At 45.1% G+C, this 16,061-nt stretch overlaps 1 protein-coding gene across 3 annotated transcripts in view; it reads right to left on the bottom strand.

The window, feature by feature from the left end:
* Positions 1–15,080, bottom strand: part of LOC310782041 (syntaxin-binding protein 5-like) — a gene marked incomplete at its 5' end in the record, with an annotated part of 148,724 nt that extends 133,644 nt beyond the window's left edge. For all 3 annotated transcript variants that reach the window (XM_083642690.1, XM_083642691.1, XM_083642692.1), the window contains 2 exons: positions 12,266–12,363; positions 14,943–15,080. In XM_083642690.1, the coding sequence (XP_083498816.1) occupies positions 12,266–12,363; positions 14,943–15,080 (236 nt within the window). The remainder of the gene's footprint in view (positions 1–12,265; positions 12,364–14,942) is intronic.
* Positions 15,081–16,061: the final 981 nt, after the last annotated feature.

The following is a 16,061-nucleotide window of genomic DNA, read 5'->3' as shown; positions in this document are numbered from 1 at the left end:
CCTGTTCCTGCTGGAGTTCTGTAACATATACACATACACACTTCCTGTTCCTGCTGTAGTTCTGTAACATATACACATACACACCTCCTGTTCCTGCTGGAGTTCTGTAACATATACACGTACACACCTCCTGTTCCTGCTGTAGTTCTGTAACATATACACATACACACCTCCTGTTCCTGCTGGAGTTCTGTAACATATACACATACACACTTCCTGTTCCTGCTGGAGTTCTGTAACATATACACATACACACCTCCTGTTCCTGCTGGAGTTCTGTAACATATACACGTACACACCTCCTGTTCCTGCTGTAGTTCTGTTACATATACACATACACACCTCCTGTTCCTGCTGTAGTTCTGTAACATATACACATACACACCTCCTGATCCTGCTGTAGTTCTGTAACATATACACGTACACACCTCCTGTTCCTGCTGGAGTTCTGTAACATATACACATACACACCTCCTGTTCCTGCTGTAGTTCTGTAACATATACACGTACACACCTCCTGTTCCTGCTGTAGTTCTGTAACATATACACGTACACACCTCCTGTTCCTGCTGTAGTTCTGTAACATATACACATACACACCTCCTGTTCCTGCTGGAGTTCTGTAACATATACACATACACACTTCCTGTTCCTGCTGTAGTTCTGTAACATATACACATACACACCTCCTGTTCCTGCTGGAGTTCTGTAACATATACACGTACACACCTCCTGTTCCTGCTGTAGTTCTGTAACATATACACATACACACCTCCTGTTCCTGCTGTAGTTCTGTAACATATACACGTACACACATCCTGTTCCTGCTGGAGTTCTGTAACATATACACACCTCCTGTTCCTGCTGTAGTTCTGTAACATATACACGTACACACCTCCTGTTCCTGCTGGAGTTCTGTAACATATACACACCTCCTGTTCCTGCTGTAGTTCTGTAACATATACACGTACACACCTCCTGTTCCTGCTGGAGTTCTGTAACATATACACATACACACCTCCTGTTCCTGCTGTAGTTCTGTAACATATACACATACACACATCCTGTTCCTGCTGGAGTTCTGTAACATATACACATACACACCTCCTGTTCCTGCTGTAGTTCTGTAACATATACACGTACACACCTCCTGTTCCTGCTGGAGTTCTGTAACATATACACATACACACATCCTGTTCCTGCTGGAGTTCTGTAACATATACACATACACACCTCCTGTTCCTGCTGGAGTTCTGTAACATATACACGTACACACATCCTGTTCCTGCTGGAGTTCTGTAACATATACACGTACACACCTCCTGTTCCTGCTGGAGTTCTGTAACATATACACGTACACACATCCTGTTCCTGCTGTAGTTCTGTAACATATACACATACACACCTCCTGTTCCTGCTGTAGTTCTGTAACATATACACATACACACCTCCTGTTCCTGCTGTAGTTCTGTAACATATACACGTACACACCTCCTGTTCCTGCTGTAGTTCTGTAACATATACACATACACACCTCCTGTTCCTGCTGGAGTTCTGTAACATATACACATACACACATCCTGTTCCTGCTGTAGTTCTGTAACATATACACATACACACCTCCTGTTCCTGCTGGAGTTCTGTAACATATACACATACACACCTCCTGTTCCTGCTGTAGTTCTGTAACATATACACGTACACACCTCCTGTTCCTGCTGTAGTTCTGTAACATATACACGTACACACCTCCTGTTCCTGCTGGAGTTCTGTAACATATACACGTACACACCTCCTGTTCCTGCTGGAGTTCTGTAACATATACACATACACACCTCCTGTTCCTGCTGTAGTTCTGTAACATATACACATACACACCTCCTGATCCTGCTGTAGTTCTGTAACATATACACATACACACCTCCTGTTCCTGCTGTAGTTCTGTAACATATACACATACACACCTCCTGTTCCTGCTGTAGTTCTGTAACATATACACGTACACACCTCCTGTTCCTGCTGTAGTTCTGTAACATATACACGTACACACCTCCTGTTCCTGCTGGAGTTCTGTAACATATACACATACACACCTCCTGTTCCTGCTGTAGTTCTGTAACATATACACATACACACCTCCTGTTCCTGCTGTAGTTCTGTAACATATACACATACACACCTCCTGTTCCTGCTGTAGTTCTGTAACATATACACATACACACATCTTGTTCCTGCTGTAGTTCTGTAACATATACACATACACACCTCCTGTTCCTGCTGTAGTTCTGTAACATATACACATACACACCTCCTGTTCCTGCTGTAGTTCTGTTACATATACAGTACACACCTCCTGTTCCTGCTGGAGTTCTGTTACATATACACATACACACCTCCTGATCCTGCTGTAGTTCTGTAACATATACACATACACACCTCCTGTTCCTGCTGTAGTTCTGTAACATATACACATACACACCTCCTGTTCCTGCTGTAGTTCTGTAACATATACACATACACACATCCTGTTCCTGCTGTAGTTATGTAACATATACACATACACACCTCCTGTTCCTGCTGTAGTTCTGTAACATATACACGTACACACCTCCTGTTCCTGCTGTAGTTCTGTTACATATACACATACACACCTCCTGTTCCTGCTGTAGTTCTGTAACATATACACGTACACACCTCCTGTTCCTGCTGTAGTTCTGTAACATATACACGTACACACCTCCTGTTCCTGCTGTAGTTATGTAACATATACACATACACACCTCCTGTTCCTGCTGTAGTTATGTAACATATACACGTACACACCTCCTGTTCCTGCTGTAGTTCTGTTACATATACACGTACACACCTCCTGTTCCTGCTGTAGTTATGTAACATATACACATACACACCTCCTGTTCCTGCTGTAGTTATGTAACATATACACATACACACCTCCTGTTCCTGCTGTAGTTCTGTAACATATACACATACACACCTCCTGTTCCTGCTGGAGTTCTGTAACATATACACGTACACACCTCCTGTTCCTGCTGTAGTTCTGTTACATATACACGTACACACCTCCTGTTCCTGCTGTAGTTATGTAACATATACACATACACACCTCCTGTTCCTGCTGTAGTTCTGTAACATATACACATACACACCTCCTGTTCCTGCTGTAGTTCTGTAACATATACACATACACACCTCCTGTTCCTGCTGTAGTTCTGTAACATATACACGTACACACCTCGTGTTCCTGCTGTAGTTCTGTAACATATACACGTACACACCTCGTGTTCCTGCTGTAGTTCTGTAACATATACACGTACACACCTCCTGTTCCTGCTGTAGTTCTGTAACATATACACATACACACCTCCTGTTCCTGCTGGAGTTCTGTAACATATACACGTACACACCTCCTGTTCCTGCTGTAGTTCTGTAACATATACACATACACACCTCCTGTTCCTGCTGTAGTTCTGTAACATATACACATACACACCTCCTGTTCCTGCTGTAGTTCTGTAACATATACACATACACACCTCCTGTTCCTGCTGTAGTTCTGTAACATATACACATACACACCTCCTGTTCCTGCTGGAGTTCTGTAACATATACACATACACACCTCCTGTTCCTGCTGTAGTTCTGTAACATATACACATACACACCTCCTGTTCCTGCTGGAGTTCTGTAACATATACACATACACACCTCCTGTTCCTGCTGTAGTTCTGTAACATATACACATACACACCTCCTGTTCCTGCTGGAGTTCTGTAACATATACACGTACACACCTCCTGTTCCTGCTGGAGTTCTGTAACATATACACGTACACACCTCCTGTTCCTGCTGTAGTTCTGTAACATATACACGTACACACCTCCTGTTCCTGCTGGAGTTCTGTTACATATACACATACACACCTCCTGTTCCTGCTGGAGTTCTGTAACATATACACATACACACCTCCTGTTCCTGCTGGAGTTCTGTAACATATACACATACACACCTCCTGTTCCTGCTGTAGTTCTGTAACATATACACGTACACACCTCCTGTTCCTGCTGGAGTTCTGTAACATATACACATACACACCTCCTGTTCCTGCTGGAGTTCTGTAACATATACACATACACACCTCCTGTTCCTGCTGGAGTTCTGTAACATATACACATACACACCTCCTGTTCCTGCTGTAGTTCTGTAACATATACATGTACACACCTCCTGTTCCTGCTGGAGTTCTGTAACATATACACATACACACCTCCTGTTCCTGCTGGAGTTCTGTAACATATACACGTACACACCTCCTGTTCCTGCTGTAGTTCTGTAACATATACACGTACACACCTCCTGTTCCTGCTGGAGTTCTGTAACATATACACATACACACCTCCTGTTCCTGCTGTAGTTCTGTAACATATACACATACACACCTCCTGTTCCTGCTGGAGTTCTGTAACATATACACGTACACACCTCCTGTTCCTGCTGTAGTTCTGTAACATATACACGTACACACCTCCTGTTCCTGCTGGAGTTCTGTAACATATACACATACACACCTCCTGTTCCTGCTGTAGTTCTGTAACATATACACATACACACCTCCTGTTCCTGCTGGAGTTCTGTAACATATACACATACACACCTCCTGTTCCTGCTGGAGTTCTGTAACATATACACATACACACCTCCTGTTCCTGCTGGAGTTCTGTAACATATACACGTACACACCTCCTGTTCCTGCTGGAGTTCTGTAACATATACACGTACACACCTCCTGTTCCTGCTGTAGTTCTGTAACATATACACGTACACACCTCCTGTTCCTGCTGGAGTTCTGTAACATATACACGTACACACCTCCTGTTCCTGCTGTAGTTCTGTTACATATACACGTACACACCTCCTGTTCCTGCTGTAGTTATGTAACATATACACATACACACCTCCTGTTCCTGCTGGAGTTCTGTAACATATACACATACACACCTCCTGTTCCTGCTGTAGTTCTGTAACATATACACGTACACACCTCCTGTTCCTGCTGTAGTTCTGTAACATATACACATACACACCTCCTGTTCCTGCTGTAGTTCTGTTACATATACACGTACACACCTCCTGTTCCTGCTGTAGTTCTGTAACATATACACGTACACACCTCCTGTTCCTGCTATAGTTCTGTAACATATACACGTACACACCTCCTGTTCCTGCTGTAGTTCTGTAACATATACACATACACACATCCTGTTCCTGCTGTAGTTCTGTAACATATACACGTACACACCTCCTGTTCCTGCTGTAGTTCTGTAACATATACACGTACACACCTCCTGTTCCTGCTGTAGTTCTGTAACATATACACGTACACACCTCCTGTTCCTGCTGTAGTTCTGTAACATATACACGTACACACCTCCTGTTCCTGCTGGAGTTCTGTAACATATACACATACACACCTCCTGTTCCTGCTCTAGTTCTGTAACATATACACGTACACACCTCCTGTTCCTGCTATAGTTCTGTAACATATACACGTACACACCTCCTGTTCCTGCTGTAGTTCTGTAACATATACACGTACACACCTCCTGTTCCTGCTGTAGTTCTGTAACATATACACATACACACATCCTGTTCCTGCTGTAGTTCTGTAACATATACACGTACACACCTCCTGTTCCTGCTGTAGTTCTGTAACATATACACATACACACATCCTGTTCCTGCTGGAGTTCTGTAAAATATACACGTACACACCTCCTGTTCCTGCTGTAGTTCTGTTACATATACACGTACACACCTCCTGTTCCTGCTGTAGTTATGTAACATATACACGTACACACCTCGTGTTCCTGCTGTAGTTCTGTTACATATACACATACACACATCCTGTTCCTGCTGTAGTTCTGTAACATATACACGTACACACCTCCTGTTCCTGCTGTAGTTCTGTAACATATACACATACACACATCCTGTTCCTGCTGGAGTTCTGTTACATATACACGTACACACCTCCTGTTCCTGCTGTAGTTCTGTAACATATACACGTACACACCTCCTGTTCCTGCTGTAGTTCTGTAACATATACACATACACACCTCCTGTTCCTGCTGTAGTTCTGTTACATATACACGTACACACCTCCTGTTCCTGCTATAGTTCTGTAACATATACACGTACACACCTCCTGTTCCTGCTGTAGTTCTGTAACATATACACGTACACACCTCCTGTTCCTGCTGGAGTTCTGTAACATATACACGTACACACCTCCTGTTCCTGCTGTAGTTCTGTTACATATACACGTACACACCTCCTGTTCCTGCTGTAGTTCTGTAACATATACACGTACACACCTCCTGTTCCTGCTGTAGTTCTGTAACATATACACATACACACATCCTGTTCCTGCTGTAGTTCTGTAACATATACACGTACACACCTCCTGTTCCTGCTGTAGTTCTGTAACATATACACATACACACATCCTGTTCCTGCTGGAGTTCTGTAAAATATACACGTACACACCTCCTGTTCCTGCTGTAGTTCTGTTACATATACACGTACACACCTCCTGTTCCTGCTGTAGTTATGTAACATATACACGTACACACCTCGTGTTCCTGCTGTAGTTCTGTTACATATACACATACACACATCCTGTTCCTGCTGTAGTTCTGTAACATATACACGTACACACCTCCTGTTCCTGCTGTAGTTCTGTAACATATACACATACACACATCCTGTTCCTGCTGGAGTTCTGTTACATATACACGTACACACCTCCTGTTCCTGCTGTAGTTCTGTAACATATACACGTACACACCTCCTGTTCCTGCTGTAGTTCTGTAACATATACACATACACACCTCCTGTTCCTGCTGTAGTTCTGTTACATATACACGTACACACCTCCTGTTCCTGCTATAGTTCTGTAACATATACACGTACACACCTCCTGTTCCTGCTGTAGTTCTGTAACATATACACGTACACACCTCCTGTTCCTGCTGGAGTTCTGTAACATATACACGTACACACCTCCTGTTCCTGCTGTAGTTCTGTTACATATACACGTACACACCTCCTGTTCCTGCTGTAGTTATGTAACATATACACATACACACCTCCTGTTCCTGCTGGAGTTCTGTAACATATACACATACACACCTCCTGTTCCTGCTGTAGTTCTGTAACATATACACGTACACACCTCCTGTTCCTGCTGTAGTTCTGTAACATATACACATACACACCTCCTGTTCCTGCTGTAGTTCTGTTACATATACACGTACACACCTCCTGTTCCTGCTGTAGTTCTGTAACATATACACATACACACCTCCTGTTCCTGCTGTAGTTCTGTAACATATACACGTACACACCTCCTGTTCCTGCTGTAGTTCTGTAACATATACACGTACACACCTCCTGTTCCTGCTGTAGTTCTGTTACATATACACGTACACACCTCCTGTTCCTGCTGTAGTTCTGTTACATATACATGTACACACCTCCTGTTCCTGCTATAGTTCTGTAACATATACATATACACACCTCCTGTTCCTGCTATAGTTCTGTAACATATACATATACACACCTCCTGTTCCTGCTGGAGTTCTGTAACATATACACGTACACACCTCCTGTTCCTGCTGTAGTTCTGTAACATATACACGTACACACCTCCTGTTCCTGCTGGAGTTCTGTAACATATACATGTACACACCTCCTGTTCCTGCTGTAGTTCTGTAACATATACACGTACACACCTCCTGTTCCTGCTGTAGTTCTGTAACATATACACATACACACCTCCTGTTCCTGCTAGAGTTCTGTAACATATACACGTACACACCTCCTGTTCCTGCTGTAGTTCTGTAACATATACACATACACACCTCCTGTTCCTGCTGTAGTTCTGTTACATATACACGTACACACCTCCTGTTCCTGCTGTAGTTCTGTAACATATACACATACACACCTCCTGTTCCTGCTGTAGTTCTGTAACATATACACGTACACACCTCCTGTTCCTGCTGTAGTTCTGTAACATATACACGTACACACCTCCTGTTCCTGCTGTAGTTCTGTTACATATACACGTACACACCTCCTGTTCCTGCTGTAGTTATGTAACATATACACATACACACCTCCTGTTCCTGCTGTAGTTCTGTAACATATACACGTACACACCTCCTGTTCCTGCTGTAGTTCTGTAACATATACACGTACACACCTCCTGTTCCTGCTATAGTTCTGTAACATATACACGTACACACCTCGTGTTCCTGCTGTAGTTCTGTAACATATACACATACACACCTCCTGTTCCTGCTAGAGTTCTGTAACATATACACATACACACTTCCTGTTCCTGCTGGAGTTCTGTAACATATACACGTACACACCTCCTGTTCCTGCTAGAGTTCTGTAACATATACACGTACACACCTCCTGTTCCTGCTGTACCTCCTGTTCCTGCTGTAGTTCTGTAACATATACACATACACACCTCCTGTTCCTGCTGTAGTTCTGTAACATATACACATACACACCTCCTGTTCCTGCTGGAGTTCTGTAACATATACACATACACACCTCCTGTTCCTGCTGTAGTTCTGTTACATATACACATACACACCTCCTGTTCCTGCTGTAGTTCTGTAACATATACACATACACACCTCCTGTTCCTGCTGTAGTTCTGTAACATATACACATACACACCTCCTGTTCCTGCTGTAGTTCTGTAACATATACACATACACACCTCCTGTTCCTGCTGTAGTTCTGTAACATATACACATACACACCTCCTGTTCCTGCTGTAGTTCTGTAACATATACACATACACACCTCCTGTTCCTGCTGTAGTTCTGTAACATATACACATACACACCTCCTGTTCCTGCTGTAGTTCTGTTACATATACACATACACACCTCCTGTTCCTGCTGTAGTTCTGTAACATATACACATACACACCTCCTGATCCTGCTGGAGTTCTGTAACATATACACATACACACCTCCTGTTCCTGCTGTAGTTCTCAGTGCTCTGCCATACTGCCAGCCTGAGGTCCTTGATCTGCCACCTCCTGTACTCCTCCATGGGAGAAGGGTGCAGTCAAATGTTTGGGCAGGCCAAGCCAGGCAAGCAAACACACGCACACACAAACAGATGCTGATGGCCCTAAATAGCACCTAACTGCACAAACGTTACCTCCGGGACATAGAGAATAGGTGCAAGGGCCCCGAGGTACCTGTCTGTCATAAAGATGAGGTTGTAAACCACAACAAATGTTACAGCATATGAACTGGGAAACTTGTTCATAGAGAGCATACAGTACAGTACAGTAGATGAGACAGTATACTGCGCCATACTTTCCATGCTGTAAACAACTGCCTGTTTTTCATATATTATTTAGTTAATATTAGCTAGTTGTCAGTACCCATTCATCAACGGGATCGTGCACTGCTGGTACCAGGGCTGGAAGCTACAACACTTCAGAAAGCAGGTGGGATCCTAACCAACCTGCCAATACTACAACTATAATACATCATGTAGTAACAGCCAGAAGCTGCAGCACAGCAACACAAAGCATATGATGAATACGCCATTATGCCTCCCTCATCTGTATCAAGCTGCTATCACCGCCATCAGATAAGGAGACAAGGCGGACTAATGGGCCATCAACACTTACGACAATAACTATAAATAAAACTATATAAAAAAATTTGGGATGCAGAGACAACGATAAAATGATACAAACATGTTCAACCAATCAAACTAAAGTTCTACAAGGGACGGGGTGGGAGAATTCAGTAGTTCACTGATTCAATGCAGTGATGGCATGTTGCTTGCTGAGGAAGTGATGACAGAAGTCCAGAGGAAGCCAGCACTGTTTGACAAAGATCGTCGCCTCGAAGAATGTTGGAAAGAAATGTGACTTAACGTTACCGGTCGGGAGCGGAACAGCACTTGGGATTAGCAGTAGGCTGTTCACTGACCTGGAAGCTAGTTAAATTGCTACCTTTTGCTAGCATGATGCTAAGGAAAATAGCATCTTGGCCAACCTGACCGCAAATTCGCTATTATCCTATGCTTTTAATATGACGAGGATGTACAACATGTGTTCCTCCAGTATCCTGTTGAAACCCGCTTAGCCACGGGGAGGTTAGGTGTTTGCTCTTTGATCCACAGTAGACATGGAGATGTGCAGAGTCACCTTCTGGTAAAGAAACAGACCGGTAGCTACACTTGGTGACCATTAGTTAGTTAGTTAGCTCATACAAACAAAGCACAATAATGTAATGAAAGCACCATAGAGCATTATTATCTGACTGCCATGTCCTCTCTCTTTGCAGGCAATGCATGAACCCAAATCCATCAGCTGTCATTATTTACTTTAGAGAGTGAGAAAAATAAAGCACTCCGTTCTCTGAATATTCTGCACCAATATCATTAGTGTGAACACTTGAGCAACAGAACATCATTATAACAGTTTTTAGTTATATTTATAGTTGTTGCTCTAAGTGTGAACGAGGGGGGGGGGGGGGGGGGTGACCTGGCACCAACACCGAAGAATAGATGGCTGTTCCTGATTCACCTTCTCCTTGCTGTAATCAGGCTGTATCTGATCCACATCACTCAAACAGAACAGAGGGTGTTCTGTTCATTCAGGTTCAAAGTGACCCGTCTCAGCCAGTAGGACAGTCTGACAAGATAATTCCATCTGAATCTAAAATAGTCTGAGGGGGAATGTGCACCGATGTACCTGATATGGGCCTCAGCTTCTTCTCATGTTGAGTTTACCCAGTCTGGAGCTCACAAGTCATGTACCAATCAGCGTACGAGAAACATCATACAGTTTATCCTGAATTACCCTGGACATAGTATTTCTACGTTCTACCATAGTAGAGCCTTCAAGACCTCACATACTTGTTTCCATAACTTGTTCTGCATCAGATGCAGATGGTGATGCCTGGACCGAGAAGGAAGGAGGTAGCCATTGTTCATTTCCATACACTACCTACATTGTAATGATTCAAAGCTGGTTGGAAATCGGCAAAGTCATCCTTTAAAGAAACTTCGGGAACATTCGAAGCGGAGACAATCAGGTGCTTGGGTCTGCCATCTCTGGAACAGTGCATGTCCCCTTCTTACATTTTTTATTTTGGTGGACACGGGCGCTATGGATTCCATGCTCATCCTCCTCTGCCTGCGAGCGGCTCTGTTTTTAGCCTCAGCTTCTCAGGCAGGTAAACCTGAGCATGAGTCAAAGCCAGAGAGGACAGCAGGTGGGAAGGAGGGACATCCGAGCAGACGGCTCTTCTTCATCACACCTTAATGAGCTGGCGAAGGTTGTAGGACAGACAGGGGAACACACGGAGGACCTGTAAAAGCTGCCTGACGCAGGAAATCTCGCGACCGCTCTCTGAAGCTATACGACTCCCTGCGGTGTCATCTCACCGCAAGCTGTTGGCCCGGTTTGTGTCAGCCGCCTGCTATTGCGAGGAAGTCGATGCGAGCTACCTCGGCCACTTCTCCGACTACATGGAATTGCAGAGGATATTCTGTTCATCCACATTCAGAGTGACCGTCTCAGCCAGTCAGACAAGATACAGGACAGTCTGACAAGATAATAACAACTGAATCTAAAGTAGTCTGAGGGAGAATGTGCACTGATGTACCTGCTGTGGGCCTCAGCTTCTTCTCATGCAAGGACCTTGATGCAATATACTGATGGTTGGTGGTTGAACATGGACTTTTCACTGTTCTTTACAATGAGGTGTGCACAGTGTGGTGGATTCATTCATAAGATGCCGAGTTAACCTTGGTCTGTCATGCTTGATATTCGTGTTACCACGTTGTAACATTGGGCCCATGACACTTGAACATAAAGGTAAAGACATAAAACGTAATTCTTCTTGATGTCCATCTGCTTATATGAATCTCGCAAACGCATACAAACAGAGCTCCAAGGCAATGGAAACCTTTATATACGACCTACAAGACTTTAACACCTGAAAACACACTGAAACCCCACCGACCCACAGACGCACATCACCATCTGACGGTACCAGTCCACTTACCTGCTGCGGAGGCGAGTCTAGCCCGACGCAGGCTCTCCCTGCCTCAGGAAGGCAGGGGCCCCCAAAGGAGCCTTCAGGGGCCACAGTAACACACAGCAGCTCAATGGCTACTGAAAGGATACAATCTGACAGCCCCAGTCTGGGTCCCCACGGCCAGGATCTTCTGCACCGGGTCGAAAGCCATGGACGACGGCTGATAGGGGAAGCCATGACGCACAGTCTGGGGCCAGCCGATGAGAGAACAGAGAGACGACAAAAGAGAACGTGTTAGAGAGTGTATCAATTTGCATATCACAACAGGGGTGTTGTTTTCCCAAAGGAATTCACAGATGGATGTGGAAAGCGTTATGAAACGACCCTGAAACTGCAGATACAAGAGAAAATTACAGAGAAGAACAAATGCTCTTTCTGTGCTTGGCTACTCTGGTCTTCATGATGGGATATTTAGCCCTTTATAATCATGGGTGTATTTTCTGAATTGCGCGCTCTCTCTCTCTCTCTTTCCTCTCTCCTTATCTTTCTCTTCTCGCTGCCTCCCACATACGTAACGTCGTGATTACATTTGAGCCCTGGAAATAAAATGCACCAATAAAGAGTGTTGCTTTGGGAGTGTTACAGGTCACCTATGTGACTGTAGCTTTATGGCATCAGTCAGCTGCTGGTGGGCTGTTGGATTTGTTTGCTTACAGGCAGAGCGCAGCCGGGCTAAAGCACATTACATAAGAGGTGGCTCAGTGTAGCAGAGACACCTGCCTTTTTTTCCTGAGGAAACATTCAAATTACAACTTCTTTTTGCCCAGAATGCAACGAGTGTCTGGTGTCTTGCTCAAGGACACTTCAACAGGACATGTGGCTGTTGATGGACACTTTGGCTGGGAATTTAACCTCAACCTGGCCCTTAAAGCACAGTGTTTCTAGCCGCTATAGATCTCCCTTACCCGCCAGCACAAGTGCAGCGGGTTGACTACAACATTGTCATCATCCATATGGTTTCTTCTACCACGTGTCCATAGATCCGCTGCCCAATTACGCATCACGGCCCGACCATGCATTTTCACTAGAAACACTCAAAACAATAATAAAGGGGCTAAAAAATGTATTATAGCCAACCTTCCGCTGGTCTTAGACTATACTGCACTTAAGCCGATCTCGAGTCTCTGCTTTACTCTGGACAGACAGGAGAACAATCTCATGACATGATGTATTGGAACAGAGGCACACCGAGAAGCATGAATCAATCAGCAACTCAACAGAAATATCCCAAGGCATCACCCGGCCAGACTTCCAGGACCACATCCTGTAGGAAGAGATATGTCATCAGGATACCAGGCTAGTAGGCTAAATATCAGCTAAATGTGAAGTCCCGAGGAATATTATAGCGATACCAGAAATGGAAAATAGGTAAGTGCAATAAGATCACTATAAAGTCATTATTCAATAACCTAGCCCACACAATGGGAATATAGCCTAATTTGTTGTGATCACAAACAAAAGAAAACACGTTAGATGGGTCCTATAACTGATCTACAATTAAACCTGTGTGTCAAATGAGCCTCACAACAATCCCCAAACAAGTCAGTAACAATCATCACCAAATCAGGCTGCTAGGAGGCAGAGAGGAGACATGGAAATCAATAGTGAGCACACAGCGGTGTCTATAAAAAGGCCATGGCAAACCATTAGGGCACACATGGGGATATCCTGCTTTTACACTGTGCCGGACTAAGCACTCGCATGCACAGCATGTAAAGTGCACGCGTGTTTATTAACCTCGTCCATGTTTGGCTGGCCGTAACCAGTTCACACAGAGGGAGAGGGGGGGCAGGCTGCTGCAGGCACAGGTCGCCAGGCTTATGAGGCGCAGCCCCCCGGTGATGGATCAATGATCTGGGGGGTGAACTGTAGAGTGTGTGTGTGTGTGTGAGACAAGACTGAGATAAGAGAGGCTGGGTAAGGGATGGATGAGATACAAAAATGGGGAGGGTAAGACAAGGTGGTCAGACAGACAAGACACACACACACACACACATTAACTGATTTATTTATGTCCACATGGATACAAAGTACATAACACTAATAATGCAATCAAGTCTCTCTCTCTCACACTCACACTCACACACACACACACACACCCACTCACACACACACACACACACACACACACACACACACACACACACACACACACACACACACACACACAATCGACCAGCAGCGAGTGATTTGTTAATCCAAGCTTGATCCGAGCCCAGCAGATTACGCAAGCAGGGATGTGGCCCAACCCCTCGGTATGACAGTTCATTCCACGCGCAGATGAGCGATGGTCGCAGCACAGCAGCATACTATTCCCACCGACTGAGGGAAATACCGCGTCTAATCACATCCCAAACACAGCTACATGGTTTGAAGCACGCTTTGAACGGGCGCCGAGCACAAAATATAAGACCAAAATATGCAATCAAATAGGAAATGAATGATGTTTATTGTCCTTTCGCCGGAGCGCGCTCGCCATATGCGCATTATCAGGTTCTAGCCTGCTGGCGACCAAGCATTGCAGGGACACAGCGCGCTTTATGGTGATCATGCTCTTCCTGAGAGGCATGCTTACCAAATGGAAGGTAAACCTCCAACCAGCTGGCCTTGGCGGCTGTAGCGTTCTACTGGAGTATGCGGCTGCAGATAAACTCATGTAGCCTACTGTTGGGAGCGCACTTGCACCTGCTGTGTCTCGCCATGGGATAAGTGCGGTGCTAATTGCGAACAACACTTGTGTTTGGTCAAATGCTATGTGTGGCCCACCTTGCAGAGCTGGAAATGCTCGGACTGAAGGGTCTCCTGGATCAGATGGTTCTCCTGTGGCCCCACTTGGACGGACGGGGTGGAGGAGGACACCTCTTTCAAACCGTCCAGCACCTTCCTGATGTTGAACTTCTTCATTTTCAACACTGCAGCGGATCACTAAACTGAGATCACCCGCAATACGATAAAGGGGGAAGCCACTCTCACGCTCTCTCTCTCTCTCTCTCTATCTTCTGATCTCTTTAAATCTCACATTTTAGTGCTTGTCTTTTAGCGCAGTCTCCATGCTGGAAGGCTCTGCCGCGCACCGCTCGGGTCGGGCTCCTTGACGCGTGATTTTGGAGACGATCGCGTTTTTATATGATGTTCTCTTCTTGCTGGATGGCCGTGATGCGTCGGTGTGATTTTCTCTCGGAGTCCGCGCTGTGTCCCACTGCGGCTCTCTCTCTCTCTCTGTGGCTCCGCTCCGCTCTTCCTCTCGGCTTCCCTCCCCTCCCCTCTGCGCTGCGCTCTGCGCGCCGCTCAGCCAAGGCGGAAACGCAACGCAGCGACGGCGGAGCTCTTGCGCATGTCTGACAGAGCAGAAGCTCTTCAACACAAAGATCTCGCGCCCCCTTGCCACCTCTCTCTCTCTCTCTCTTTCTCTCTCTCCCTCCCCCAGCAACAGAAGCCACACATAAAGTCTCTCTCCCCCTTTCTCTTTTCTGAGTTCTCTCTCTCACACACACACACACACACACACACACACACACACACACACACACACACACACACACACACACACACACACACACACACACACACACACACACACACACACACACACAGAGTTGGTTTTGCTTCACTGCACCTGGTGATGTTGGGATGCAGCAGTAGTGAGTGTGTGTGGGGGGAGGCAGGCAGCGTGGTGACCTTGGCCCCGCTGACAAGACCTTGTTTCACACAATACATCAATATCCTAAGGCCACACCTCAACTGACTTCATCCAACACTGAGCACCTAATGAGATTTATCTGAAACCGCCCTTGGCTGACGGCCTATACAGTGCACTTTATGAGTTTTATTGTAGATGCTGTCTCGGTGAACTGCATATATTTTAGCTCTATTCAATTTAAGGTT

Source organism: Poromitra crassiceps, assembly GCF_964638095.1.
Source record: "Poromitra crassiceps genome assembly, chromosome: 9".
Lineage (NCBI taxonomy): Eukaryota > Metazoa > Chordata > Actinopteri > Beryciformes > Melamphaidae > Poromitra > Poromitra crassiceps.
This window is presented reverse-complemented; position numbering and strand designations above follow the sequence as displayed.